The 13940-nt window shown below is 51.2% G+C and overlaps 1 protein-coding gene across 1 annotated transcript in view; it reads right to left on the minus strand.

Moving 5' to 3' along the window:
• NEGR1 (neuronal growth regulator 1) overlaps nucleotides 1-13940 on the minus strand; it is a 167813-nt gene that overhangs the window by 56862 nt on the left and 97011 nt on the right. The window contains exon 4 of the mRNA XM_062497957.1: nucleotides 9171-9302. Coding sequence (XP_062353941.1) covers nucleotides 9171-9302 — 132 coding nt within the window. The remainder of the gene's footprint in view (nucleotides 1-9170; nucleotides 9303-13940) is intronic.

Raw genomic sequence — 13940 nt, forward strand, 5'->3', positions numbered from 1 at the left:
GCCCACCCAGGAAATTGCTGCCCTGAGAAACAATTCCTGGTTTTTTTCTCTTTCTCAGTGCTCTCCTGGCCACCCACCCCAGGGGAAGGAGAAGGAGAACTCATAGGTGATGACACAGCTGAGATTTCACAGAATTATGTTCCAATACACTGCAAATGGAGCCTTTTGAAGGGAATTTTTCCAAGTGAGCTGAATCCTCGCAGTCCAGCACTCTCAGGATCTTTGTGGGAACAGCAGGAACCAAAAGCACATCACAAATCTGTGATGTGCCTGGCCATGTCTGGGGGCATCACCTTCCATCCCAGAGCCTTGTGTTTGCTCCGCAGCTCTGAGGTGCAGAAAGGGTCCCTCCAGCCTCAAAAGAGTTTGGTTTTATTTGAGGAGAGCAGAAGAGGTGAGCAGAAGCAGCTTTTTTACTATTATTTATCAGGATGATGATGCCTGAGCAGTGATGCTGGAAGCTTTTCCTGCTCCATGCATCCACAGCACTGCTTTGTTTTAAACTATGAAAGCAAAAGGGGACTTCTCAAAGCCCCTGCAGCTCCCATCTGCTGCCTCCACCACACCCTTGCTGCTACAGGAGGTATCTGAACCCCAGCCCTGCCACCAGGAAAAATCAGGTTGTCATAATATAATTACAGCACATTTCTAGCGCAGAACCATTTCAAAATGCAATTACTGGGATAAAAACCACAAAAAAAAAGCACAAATCAAGGGATGGGGAGTTGCACAAGGCTGGCACTGCTCAGACCTGGTTTTTGTGACCCCAGCTGGTGTCAGCAGCTGCACTCGAACCCCTCTGCCCATCCCTTGAGAGCTCTGCCAGGGACAGCGAGGCCTCAGCCTTGGCCCCACAGCAGCCAGGAGCAGTGAAATCACAGGGGGAAATATTGCTTTACACTCTGCTGCCTATTAGGAAATATTTTAAGTAATTGTTTTTGCTGCAGAGTGATCTGGGCAAGGGAGCACTCCTGGAAGCTCGAGAGCTCTCCATTAATTTTGGCTCTAGCCTGGAGTCTAACACAGCTCTGCTCCAAATTGCTGCTTCAAACGCAGCAGCTCTTTAGAGATGACTCATTTCCACTGAAGCTGCAGCTTCCCTGAGCTGGATTTTCGCTGCTCTTCAAGGTGGGATCACCTGGAAGTGCTGGGAAAGGCACCAGGAGGCTCCTCCTGAGCCCCTCATGGGGGATTCCAGCAGCCCTGAAGAGGAGGGAGCTGCCCACCAGCCCTTCCAGGAGCCAAGCCCATGGAGAGGAGCCCATTCCTGCTGCCCCTGAGGCAGGGGCTGTAAGAAAGCCTTCAGCAGATGTGGGTGTACAGAGGGGTCCAGGATCTTACAGGAACCTTCCCAGGCCTTTAGAATGACAGCAGAAGTAGAGCAGCAGATAAAACCCCTTAAAAACCCTTTCATGAATTTTCCTGCCCTCAGATTAAGGATCTGTTCCCACACTTCCAACAGTCAGGAAGCTTCACATGGTGTCCTTGTAAAAACCACCAACAATACATTGATTACAGTATTTCCCAATAATTGGAAATACTGGAAATTTCCCAATAATTGGTCCCACCAGTTTTAGGGTTGCTCCGTTTTCTCACAGAATCAGCTTGGAAAATAGGTCACCCCAATGCCCACCTTGTCCCCAGAGCCCTGAGTGCCACCTCCAGGGATGGGCACTCCAAACCTCCCTGGGCAGCCCCTGAGCATCCTTCCCATGGGGAAACATTCCCAAATATTCACCCTAGCCCTTCCCTGCCTGAGCTGCCCTCAGGCCAGAGCTGGAGCTGCTCCACCCCAGCCAGGAGAGACCCTGGGGTGGTTCCAGTGCCTGAGCTCCTGCTCCTCTTCCAGCAGTGCTGGAGCTCCCTGCCCACCAAAGCAAGGCTGAATCCTGGTCCTGAAGGTGATGCCTTAAGTTTTAGTTTTTATATTTCCAGAATCTGCACTGCACTGAACTCCACACAAAGTGTTCCAAGCTCTCCTCACAGCTCAGTCACACAAACCAATCCTTTCCCAGCCCCACAACCAAGGACACCGCTGCAGCTTCACCCCAAAAAGTGAAAAAAAAACCCAAAGGGAGGAGAGAATCTGGGAGGGTGGGACTGCAGAGCTGGAGCTGGGATTGGACAGTGAACCCAATGTGGAAATGGATCAGAACTGATAAAAGTGTGAGAACTCCTGACCCAGGGTCCACCTTGGGTGTAACCCCAGCCGGGCTCTTGCACTGCCCAAGGTGAATCCTTGGGAGGGTTTTAAACAAATCCCTGCTTTATTCCTTCAACTCAGTCCAGCCTCTGCTCCAGAGAGCCTCTCCAGGCATCCAAAAGTCCTGGAACCCCAATCAGAGCAGCCCTGGCTGTCCCTGTCCCACCTACGCCAGCCCTGGCACCTCTCACTCCCAGCCTTGGCAGAGCAAAGCAGAGCATTTCTGTGGGACAATGGAAAACATCCTTCTCATCTGCTGGGGAGCTCTCGAGCTCTGATGCTGCAGCTCCTTCAGCAGCAGCCCTGGGGACGTGCTGTGGTGGCACAAATGTCCCTCTCTGAGCAGGGACGGCAGCTCTGCCACCCTCCCACACCAGCAGAGCTTGGCAGGGATCTGCAGGAACCATGCAGAATTCGCAGAACCTCTGCATAAACCAGCAAAAGCACCAGCCCCCTAAAGAAATCAATATTAATTTAAGAGCCAAACTGCACTTGAGTCTCAAATGTGAGCTATATTGTTTTAATCTGGCTTCTGAAATGTTAATAAAAACACCTGAAGGACATAAAATGACAACCATTACTTTACAAGAGCCTTCTTTCCCCACCAGTGAAAGGAAATATTTTCTCCAAAGCAGCAACATTCTTTCCTCACCAAGCAATTGAGGTGGCTTTAATTGTCAGAGCAGTTCTTACTGGGTTGGTGTGAGCTGTTTTCCATTGTGTTGCTATGAGATAGGACATCATAGAACTCAGATAGGCTCTCAGTGATGAGACCAGCTTGCAAATTAGCTAAATAACAATTTAGTCCTAATGGTGACCAAAAATAACAAGAAAAAACTGAAAAGCGAAAAAAAAAATCCAACTGATGACATTGTGCATGAACAAAATCTCCAATTTATGGGACTGCAGAAATTCTCCAAAGACCTTCATTTTATGTTAAAAAAACCCCCCAAAAAGGGCAACAACCCAAAGCTGTTATTCACACTGGCTTCACCTGAAATATTTTCTGGCAGCCCTTGACCGGTGACTGCAGCCAAACCCAGCTTTGCTGTCCTTGATTTGAACCATGGCCCAGATTTCCACAAAGGCCGTGCTGTCCCCTCGGCTCCCCCAGCCCAGTGGGCAGCTCTGTGTCCTCACTGAGAGCTCCTGGCACTGCGAGCCCTCGGCTGTGTGCGGTGAAACCCGTCCCCTCCATCCTGGCAGCCTCCCCCGGCTCTTCACCTGCAGCAGTAACTCCAGCCCGGGAGCAGAGGAGCCACGAGCAGGATCGGGTCAGGGCTGAAGAGCGCGGGAGGAGCAGCCAGGAGCTGGGCTGGGCTCAGAGAAGAGCAGAACCTCCACACCGCGTCCCTCGTGGCCTGGCCACCGCGCCATGGTCCCTGTGCGTCCTTGCGGGAGCCGGCCCCGGCCCCGTGCCAGGGAGCGGGAGCATTGTCCCCGCTCAGAACAGCGGCACAGCTCCAGCTGTGCTCTCCCGCAGATGTTTTGGGATGAGAGGAGCTGAAGGAGGATGCTCCATCCCCCGTGTCTGCAGCAGCTGGACCTCGGGAAAGGAATCCTGAGCAAAAGGGGACCAGTCCTCCAAGGATTCCCTTCCCACAGGGGATCAGAAGTTGTGCGGCACACGGGGCAGGCTGGAGCCGTGTCCTGGGCACAGCTGGCACGGGCTGGTGCCTGGGGACTCTGCCCAGCAGCACCGCCATCACCCCCACATCCCAGAGCCGGGGCACCACACGGAGCAGGGCACGTCCTGCAGGCCCCACGGCACTGAAGCTCACTGCCCCACGGAAAGAACCAAACACGAGCCAAGGCAGAGCTCCAGGAGTCCCCGGTGCCACTGCGAGGCCAAATCCCCTTTTTGGAATTCTCCCTGAGAACTGAGGGAACAGCAGAACCCCTGGCAGTGAAGCTTGGCCCCTAAAGCCAATGCTGACCTTAGTCCCAAATCCTAAACTCAGTCAAGGATATAAAGATGGAGCTGCAAATCAGTAGCTATTAAAAAAGGCAAGAATCAGAGTTATTGATTCCTGCTTCAAGAGAAGTCCCCTCCTCCCCTCCCTTTTATTAGAGGAAAGTGGAAATTAAAATTAAATTGCTCTGAGCAATTTTATGCTTGCTGCCAAAGCAGAGGAGGACGGAGACCTCCAGAAAATATGTGGGCTTTGTCTTCATATTTAATAATTTAACTGAGGCAATTTTCCTTCTTGACTCCGGACTCCAAACCTTGCCAAGGAAATGCTGATCCTAGGTCAGGAGTGGATCACACAGGACATTTCCTGGGAAAACAGAGTCACAGTGACAATCCAGGACTGGCAGCCCCACCCAGCCCTGAAGTCCTGGAGTGTTTTTCTCCAGGAGATTTAAGGTTGCAGGTATAATTAGGCCAGCACGGCTTGTACAGGATGTCTGATTTCAAAGTAAAATCGGAGTATTATCCATAATATTATGCAAAGCACCATAGCAACAGCGAGGAGCCTTCGAAGAAATGCTAATGAGGGGAGAAATGCTAATGAGGGGAACTGTTCTGGCCAAGCGAAAACAAACACCCCACTTAAAATTCCTAACAACGAACTCACACATTGCTGCACCAGAAAAACCCCACTGCGAGAAATTCCTTATCCAAGCATCCCAGAGGGAAGGGAAGGGACACACACAGACTCTTGCCTTTGGAACACTCCCCAAACCCCACAGGGGTGGATGAACACTCATGCAAGGGCTGGGATGCCCATCCAGGATCCCTCTGCTCTGGACTGAGCAGGGAATGTGCATGACCCAGGGAATGTGGAACCTGCTCTCAGCACACAGAGCCAGGCTCCTGAGGCACAGGAGAGCCTGATAAAGTTGGAAATAAAGCCCCCAAATGGAGCTGATCTGCTGAAGAACACAAAACACCTGCATGAAAAGGAAAGGGTTAATTCACAGAGAGTGCTGAGCCGGAGGGGATCCCTGAGGATCATGGAATCCAAGCCTGAGCCCCACAGCACTGAAGCCCACCCCATCCTTTTTCTGAGAGCATTTCCAAACTCTTGGGCTCTGTCATGCTTGGGACAGAGTCATTCCAAACACAAGATTTCACCAAACCAATGACCCCAACCCTTTGGTTTGTATTCCAGGTTAAGACACGGAAATGATAATGCAGTGACTACTTGGATAAACTGAACTGATACAAACAAAATCAGCCAAAGGAGCTTCAAAAACTTACAACAAAGCTGAGTTAAGGAAATGAGCACTGAGTTAAGTGCTGAGCAGCAACCACAACCTGGCTGAAGATTTGTCAGGCACAGGAGCAGAGGAGGAGCCAGGGAAGGACACCCAGCCCCTTTATTTCCCATAATAATGGGAAACAATTCCCATGGAAATGCTGCTCAGGTGGTCAGAGGTGTGAGAGCACCGAGATGATGAGGAGAGCAGGAAGGGCAGCAGCTGGATTTGAGCACAACTCCCACACTCAGACCAGCTGAGCTGGGCTCAAATCTGCCTTTGGGGGGGCACATGGGGTCTGAAAAAACTCTGCTGCTGCTCTGCTCACCTGGGCACCAGCCCTGCTCACCTGGGCACCAGCCCTGCTCACCTGCAAACCTGGGCACCAGCCCTGCTCACCTGGGCACCAATCCTGCTCACCTGGGCACCTGAGCACCAATCCTGCTCACCTGGGCACCTGGGCAGCAGCCCTGCTCACGTGGGCACCTGGGCACCTGAGCACCAGCCCTGCTCACTTGAGCACCAGTCCTGCTCACCTGGGTACCAGTCCTGGGCCTGCAGCTGGGGAGGGCTCAGTAACGCCACAGCCACAGATGAGAACCTTGAAATCATCCAGAGAAATGGGAAAAGTCACCTGAAAACTGGACAAAACCGCCCAGGAATGAGTTCAAAAATGTCGTGTCCCTCCCCAAAGCCACCGGGTCTTGATCCAGTCAAGTCTGAAAGCTCCAGTGCTAACGGAGCTGTCCAAGGTACACACACAGGCACAGCGGCCCTTGTCCGTTATCCTGAGGAAAGGGAATTCCACAAGGCCACTCCACTTCAAATCCACATCATCTATTTATTTAGACAGCTGACACTTTGAAATAAATGCAAATCAATGCCAGTTTCCTGAGGAGCACATCCCATTCCTCGTCCTCTCGCTGTGGCCTCAGCTCAACTGGAAATTCTAGGATTTAGCAGCTGCCTTTAATATTTTTCAGGCATGTCAGTAAGAGAGCAGGGGAGAACGAGTGAAGTGACAGTGGCACGTGGAGACTTTCAGCCCAGCTTTCAGATGACACGTTAAATCCAGACCCTGGTTCATTCAAAGCAGGGTTCGATATTATAATCTATAAATCAGTATTTGCTTTACAAAATGTAATAGAAAATGCTAATAGGATTTACTTGTGAAATGAAATTGGATTATGTCTTATCTATTTTAACTTGATTTGGTGGAGCATTCCTTCAGCACCAAGCAGCAGCTTCAGTGGCTTCTCTCCTTTTCTGCACACCCACCCATCCTTTTGTAACTCAGGCAGGTTCTCAGGCCACCCTTTTTCAAAGGGGAATTAGGGAGGACAGACATAAATTAAGTAGAGAATGCAGATTCTGGTGCATCAAGCAGTGTAATGAACCCCTGTAAGTCATTAGAGCCATGACACGTGTCCCGGGAGTTCCTTGTTTGTGCAGGGCTGGGAGTTGTCCAGCCAAGAAAGTGGAATTTCATAAAGCAATTGAAACCTGATCATCCTCCTGTCTCTGCCCGGGTGAGTGAACACGGCTCCGTGTCGTGAATGTCCACGGGAACACCTCCCTGCGCCAGGAGAGGAGCCATGGAATGTCACCAGGAATACAATCCTGGAATGTCACCAGGAGAGGAGCCATGGAATGTCACCAGGAGAGGAGTTATGCAACACCACCAGGAGCACCATCCATCATGGAATGTCACCAGGAATACAATCCTGGAATGTCACCAGGAATACAATCCTGGAATGTCACCAGGAGAGGAGCCATAGAATGTCACCAGGAGAGGAGTTATGGAATGTCACTGGGAATACAATCATGCAATGCCACCAGGAATACGATCCTAGAATGTCACCAGGAGTGGAGTTATGCAACACCACCAGGAGCACCATCCATCATGGAATGTCACCAGGAATACAATCCTGGAATGTCACCAGGAATACAATCCTGGAATGTCACCAGGAATACAATCGTGGAACGCCGCCAGGAGTGGGTGAGAGCAGCAGCAGAGGAACAGAACTCACGGAACGGTTTAGGTTGGAAAAGCCTCCAAGCCACCAAGTCCAACCCTCCCCCAGCCCTGCCCCACGCACACAGCACAAGTGGAAGGATGGAATTCATGGGGAGAAATCCTCACTCTTACCAGTTTGCTATGGGAATGAACAGATGGCTTTAAAGAACAGCCAGGACCGAAGAACATTTGACAAAGGAAACTTCCCAGCCAGAGGAGCTGAGGACTTCCTTTCATTTTCTTTCATTAAAAACTTTGCAGCTTTAAACTTGAACATAAATTACTGTAAATTCCTTACGAGCAGTGGCTGCAGGCAGATGTTTCCAGAGCTCCTGCTCTGAGCTCAGCTGTTGGGGACACGTCCCCAGCCCAGCGTGAGCAATGAGCTGACTGTGACAAACCAGCCATGTGCACACACTGGCACAGCTGCAGCCACAGCCCAGCTCCACTCTGCTGCCATGAGACTCTGGAGCTGAGAGAAATTATTAAAAAAAAAAAATAAAATTACTCTGCATATTCCCAGAGCAGATGTAGGAGTTTGCCTGAATGTGACACGGTATCAGCACATCCATGAAGACACTCCCAGCTGGGCCCAGGTGGCTGCACTGGGACAAAGAGCAGCACAGGGCACTGCCCTGGCACCCAGACAGGATCCAGCCCCTCCAGAAGTGTCACTGCACTGTCCCCACGTGCCCAAGGAACCCTGGACCATGATCCAGCCCCTCCAGAAGTGTCACTGCACTGTCCCCACGTGCCCAAGGAACCCTGGACCATGATCCAGCCCCTCCAGAAGTGTCACTGCACTGTCCCCACGTGCCCAAGGAACCCTGGACCATGATCCAGCCCCTCCAGAAGTGTCACTGCACTGTCCCCACGTGCCCAAGGAACCCTGGACCATGATCCAGCCCCTCCAGAAGTGTCACTGCACTGTCCCCACGTGCCCAAGGAACCCTGGTGCCACGTGAACAAGAACAGGCTGGGCATGTAAATGCCCCCAGGTGACAGCAGTGACCCCACAGTGATGGGGGCTGAGGGGCTTTGCTGCCCACACCAGCTGGGACAAGGTCTCTGAAGGTCTCTGGGGGAGACACAACGCTGACATCTCATATTTGTGACCAATAAAGCTGCCACAGTGACTCCAGAACCAGAAACAAATTACATGCTGGGTAATTGAAGTTAACCAAAGAAAATTGTTAGAATGATCATGAGAAATTATTCATATTGTCTTCCCTCTGTTTTCTCACACGCTGGAGGGAAAAAGAATATTTCACATCACACAGAGTGCTAAATCAGATTCAGACCCAAGCTGAGAACTTGGGTGTGGAAATCCCACCAGGTCAGAGCTGCTGGGGTCACCCAGCACCCAGCAGGGTCCCTGTGCCTGCAGTGGCACTGCTTGAAGCCCGGCTGGCCCTGAGGAACAGCTCACACTCCCTGGAGGTCAGTCCCTAGCGAGTGACCCAAGCAGAGTTTCTCATCTCATTTCACTCACAGCACCACCAGGACAAGATAAACCAGGCAGGGCTCAGCCCAGCCTCCGCAGCAGCCACCAAAACCTGCTCAGATCATCACCCAAAAATGAGAGTTGGCACCTCGAGCACCTTGGTGACACCCAGGTGGCCAGCACAGAGCAAGCACAGCTCCCTGAGCCCTGGGACAGCCCCAGCAGCTCCAGTTTGCTGCTGCAGACTCTGCTGCTCCGCCGCTGCTCCAGCGCATTGAGGGATAACAAACAACAGCACTTACAGTTTACTGTCACTTTTACTTTTTTCACATCTGGGACTGAGACGTCGTTCTCTGCACTGCACTCGTACTCCCCAGCCTGGTCTCTGGTAATTCCATAGATGTCCAGGTACTGCCCACTCTCAAAGGGCTTGGCTGAAAGGAAACAATGACAGAAAGAAATTAGTGCGGGCTGAGCACAGAACACCTGACATTCAACATCTGCACAGCAGCCAGAGGCTTTACCACACACCCAAGGGAAGCTGCAGGAGCCCCAGCTCCAAGGTGAGTTGAAACCCCTCAGACTCCTGGAGCTCACCAAAGGTTCTCTCCTGACCCATCCCCACAGGGAAGCTCAACAACCCCGAGATACAGCAGAGCGATTCGTACCCCATGGGTGTCACGGAGCAGCCGGCAGTGTCCCAGGCCAGGCTGACACTGGGGATGGGAGCAGTGGGGCAGTGGGAGGTGTCCCTGCCATGGCAGGGGGCGACCAGATGAGCTTTAAATCCCTTCCAACCCAAACCAGCCCAGCACTCCAGCATTCCTGCCTCAAATAATTCCCTGAGTGCTGATGGTTCGTAGAGCCCAGGGATGGCCTGCAGGATGGAGCAAAGCAAGCTCAGGGCAGCTGCAGGGAGCAGAGCCACTGCCAGAGCAGCTGATCCATCCAGGATCCAAGAACTGAACAGCACCAGCTCTCCTTAAAAAGGAGCAAAGGAATGGGATCAGTGTCATACAGGATAAAGGAATGGGATCAGTGTCATACAGGATAAAGGAATGGGATCAGTGACACACAGGATAAAGGAATGGGATCAGTGTCACATAGGATAAAGGAATGGGATCAGTGTCACACAGGGATAAAGGAATGGGATCAGTGTCACACAGGATAAAGGAATGGGATCAGTGTCACATAGGATAAAGGAATGGGATCGGTGTCACACAGGGATAAAGAAATGGGATCAGTGTCACATAGGATAAAGGAATGGGATCAGTGTCACATAGGATAAAGGAATGTGATCAGTGTCACATAGGATAAAGGAATGGGATCAGTGTCATACAGGATAAAGGAATGGGATCAGTGTCACACAGGATAAAGGAATGGGATCAGTGTCACATAGGATAAAGGAATGGGATCAGTGTCACATAGGATAAAGGAATGGGATCAGTGTCACATAGGATAAAGGAATGGGATCTCAGTGTCACACAGGGATAAAGAAATGGGATCTGTGTCACACAGGATAAAGGATTGGGATCAGTGTCACACAGGGATAAAGGAATGGGATCAGTGTCACACAGGATAAAGGAATGGGATCGGTGTCACACAGGATAAAGGAATGGGATCTCAGTGTCACACAGGGATAAAGAAATGGGATCTGTGTGTCACACAGGATAAAGGAATGGGATCTGGGTGTCACACAGGATAAAGGAATATGATCTGGGTGTCAGGCAGGAATAAAGGAACGGGATCTGGGTGTCACACAGGAATAAGGACAGTCTGTGAGGGATTCCCAGGGCAGAGATTCCCCTGCTGGGACACCACAGAACCCAACACAAACATTGGTGTCCGTGGCTGCTCCGTGCCCTGGAACCCATCAGGAACTGTTCACAGCCAGGAACGTGACCCTGCTCTGCAGCTCCTCTGTCCCCAGTGGACACAAGGCACAGGCAATTCCTCAGCTCCCCAAATCCCCTCTCAGCCCTTCCCTGCTGCTCCCACCTGGCAGGGAGTGTTTGATACCCCTGAGATCCCTCACGTGTCCCTGTCCCCCCACACCTCTCCATGCAGGAATGGCCGATTGATGGGTTTGGGTTCCTCACAAGGTGCTCACCCCATCACAACCCCAAAAATTCCATGGAATTATTCCTTCAGCACAGCAGCCACGACCACAGATGCTGGAAATTATAGGTCTAAGGGTTTAAAAGGTTTACTGGAAGTGTTTTCCCAGCCTGAAAGGCTTTAATTGGCTGTTAATAACTGTGGCTTGTCCAGTGGGGACAAGTCACATCTGCTATGTCATGGCCATCAAGGGGTGAATTATTCCTGTGTCTGCACACCCTGGGCTTGGCTGGAAGGGGAAAATGTTGGGTTGGTTGTGAACATTAAATCTCCTGAGAGCCACACACTGCTCACTCCCAAGTGCAACATTTCTCTAGTAAAAATGAGCTGATACCTGTGGGAATAAGCTCAGCCTGTATCAAAACTCACATTTTCACCGCATTCTGTGAGTTATTAATGAGTTCATCTACGTTTATTGAAAGGTAAGAAATGCTTCCCATTTATCATAAAACTGTCAAAAAGAAAAGAAATCCTGCTCATTTCTGTGCAATGCTTTTGGGCAGTTTTATCTCTCCAAGAGTTTGTATCTCTCTAAGATTTTGATCTCACTCTTGGTCCTCAGTTCCTTCACAAGGCCACAATTACTTGACCACCTCAGCTGGAGTATTGCTCTCCTGACAAGTATATTTTAATGAAAATACTTCTTTAAAGGATTTTAAGAAGGCCTGAGGATTTCTAGGAATACCTTTAATTGTTCCTGAAGGGATGCTCAAGCTTCTGGAATGTCCTGATAAAAATGGCACTTTTCTGAGGAGTGTCCCTCAGCAAGCCCCAGCTGCAGGACAATGTCACCTCAGCCCAGAGCAATGGCTCGTGCCACTGAGTGTCCCTTATTTGGATCCTAATCCCCAATCCCCCAAGGCTGGCACCTGCAAGTCCTGTTAAAAAGAAAAGGCCAAACTTCCCATCCCCTGAACCCAAGGATGTTGGATTTTCACAGCGAGCTCTCTTTGGGAAGTCATTTTGGGAGTGATTTTCTCACTGATCCAAAGGCCAAGGGAGGAACCCCACCCAGCAGTTTCCATTGGGTGCTGCTGCCCGCTCTGCTGTCCTTTATCTGTTAATTAATGCCCTCATTTACTCCCCAGCACCTCCCCGAGCTGCCAGCCCTGTGTTTGATACCAGGGACCGTTGGTTTCATGACAAGCTCTGCCTTTAGCAGCTGAACAGCCCCTCCAGGATAACCATGGAATTCTTACCAGATGTTAATAAAAGCGCTGCAGGAAGGACTGACCCACCCCAGACATCAGCAGCGCCCCGTGAACCTCACTGTTCTCAGGGGGGAGCCTGAGGCCACCTGAGCCAGCCCAGGTCCCAGGGAATGCAGCTTTGGGGAGTTTTCTGGGGAACACTGCTCATCAATGCTTCCAGCTGAGCAGAGCTTCCTCCAAAGGAAAGTTCCACAGCGGCTCTGGCTGCCCCTGGATCCCTGGCAGTGTCCCAGGCCAGGCTGGACAGGGCTTGGAGCAGCCTGGCCTAGTGGGACGTGTCCCTGCCATGGCTTTGATGTCCCTCCCAACCCAAACATTCCAGGATTCCTTGACCCAGGAGAAAATAATCCTGGGTTTGAGCTCTCTGGGCTAAAGCATCTCGAGAAAGGAGGTCCCTGCCGGGCTGTGGAAGCCCCTGGCAGCTGAAGCTGGAATTACAGAGCCAGGAAAGTGCAGTTTCCAGTGAGACCCTTCCCACGAGGTGATTAATTCTGGAGCAGCCTCTCTGTGTGAAGGGGAGGTGGGATCAGAGCAGCTCCTCCTGCTCAGAGATCACCCAGGGCACAACGGCATTGCTGGGGGAAAACAACCTCCCCAAAATATCTGCTCCCTGGCTGGGAGTCAGCAAGGAAAAAGAAACCAGCCAGAAACTTCCAGCTCTAAAACCATCTGTAAGCAGGAGATGGAGATTTTAAGAGTTTGCCCTCTGTACACAGGCAAAGCCCTGGAAATCTGATAATAATTCTTGTCAGTTCAGGATTTGCAGCCTGGAAATCCAGGTTTGAAGCACTTGCACTCTACCAAAGCCCTTCTCATTTCTGTCAGGCGTGGCTCCGGGGCAGGAGGAGCCCAGTCTCTGACAGAGCTGCCTCTGCTCCAGCTGCGTTTGCTCCTTGGGATTTAGGGAGACTTTCCTAAATCCCTCTTTGCCCCCCCCCCCCCCCCAAAGAACAGGAGTGTTCTGAGGTGGTGGATGGAATGAATACCAAGTGTCCTGGTGCCAAGGACCTGCCTTCCACTCCACGTGGGAAAATCTGCTTTTATTCACAGTTTCTGGAACCCTGCTCCTCCAAATGCAGGTCTGTCCCTACATCCAGGCCATCCTCCTGTTTTGGGAAAATTGCTGATGACCAGGAATGATGGAGATAAAACTGCGAGGAAAAGGAAAGAGAACAGGGAAGAGCTGGAAAATATGAAACTGGGAGTAACCAGGGATGCCAGAATCCTGGAATGGTTTGTGTTCGAAGGGATCTTAAATGCCATCTCATTCCAGTGTTCCACGGGCAGGGACACCTCCCACCAGAGATCCAGGGGCAGCCACAGCTGCTGTGGGCACCCTGTGCCAGGGAAGAATTCCATCCCAATGTCTGCCCCAAACTGCCTCTCCTTCATCCCCTTCCTTCCGCAGCTCGGGAACCTCCCGGGGGAAACTTCTGTCAAAACCAGAGTGGGAAAGAGTTTTGATGCGCAGCACCTGAATTTTGGCAAGGAGGAGCATTTGACCAGAACATTTCCGAGTGCTGCTGCCAGCAGAGCTTAGCCAGGCACTGGTGGGACACGGCAGAGCTGCAGCTGGAGTGGGGCCCTGGCAGAACTTCATCCTTTAACATTCTGTCTCCATCCCTAAACTATCGATGCTGCACTTTGCTGGGAAATGTCAGAACAAAATAAGTAATACCTGCAATTTATTCGGGTGACATTTCAACAATACAGATCTGGAGATTACAACCCGCAGCCCTGTTA

This window comes from Cinclus cinclus, chromosome 8, assembly GCF_963662255.1.
Source record: "Cinclus cinclus chromosome 8, bCinCin1.1, whole genome shotgun sequence".
Lineage (NCBI taxonomy): Eukaryota > Metazoa > Chordata > Aves > Passeriformes > Cinclidae > Cinclus > Cinclus cinclus.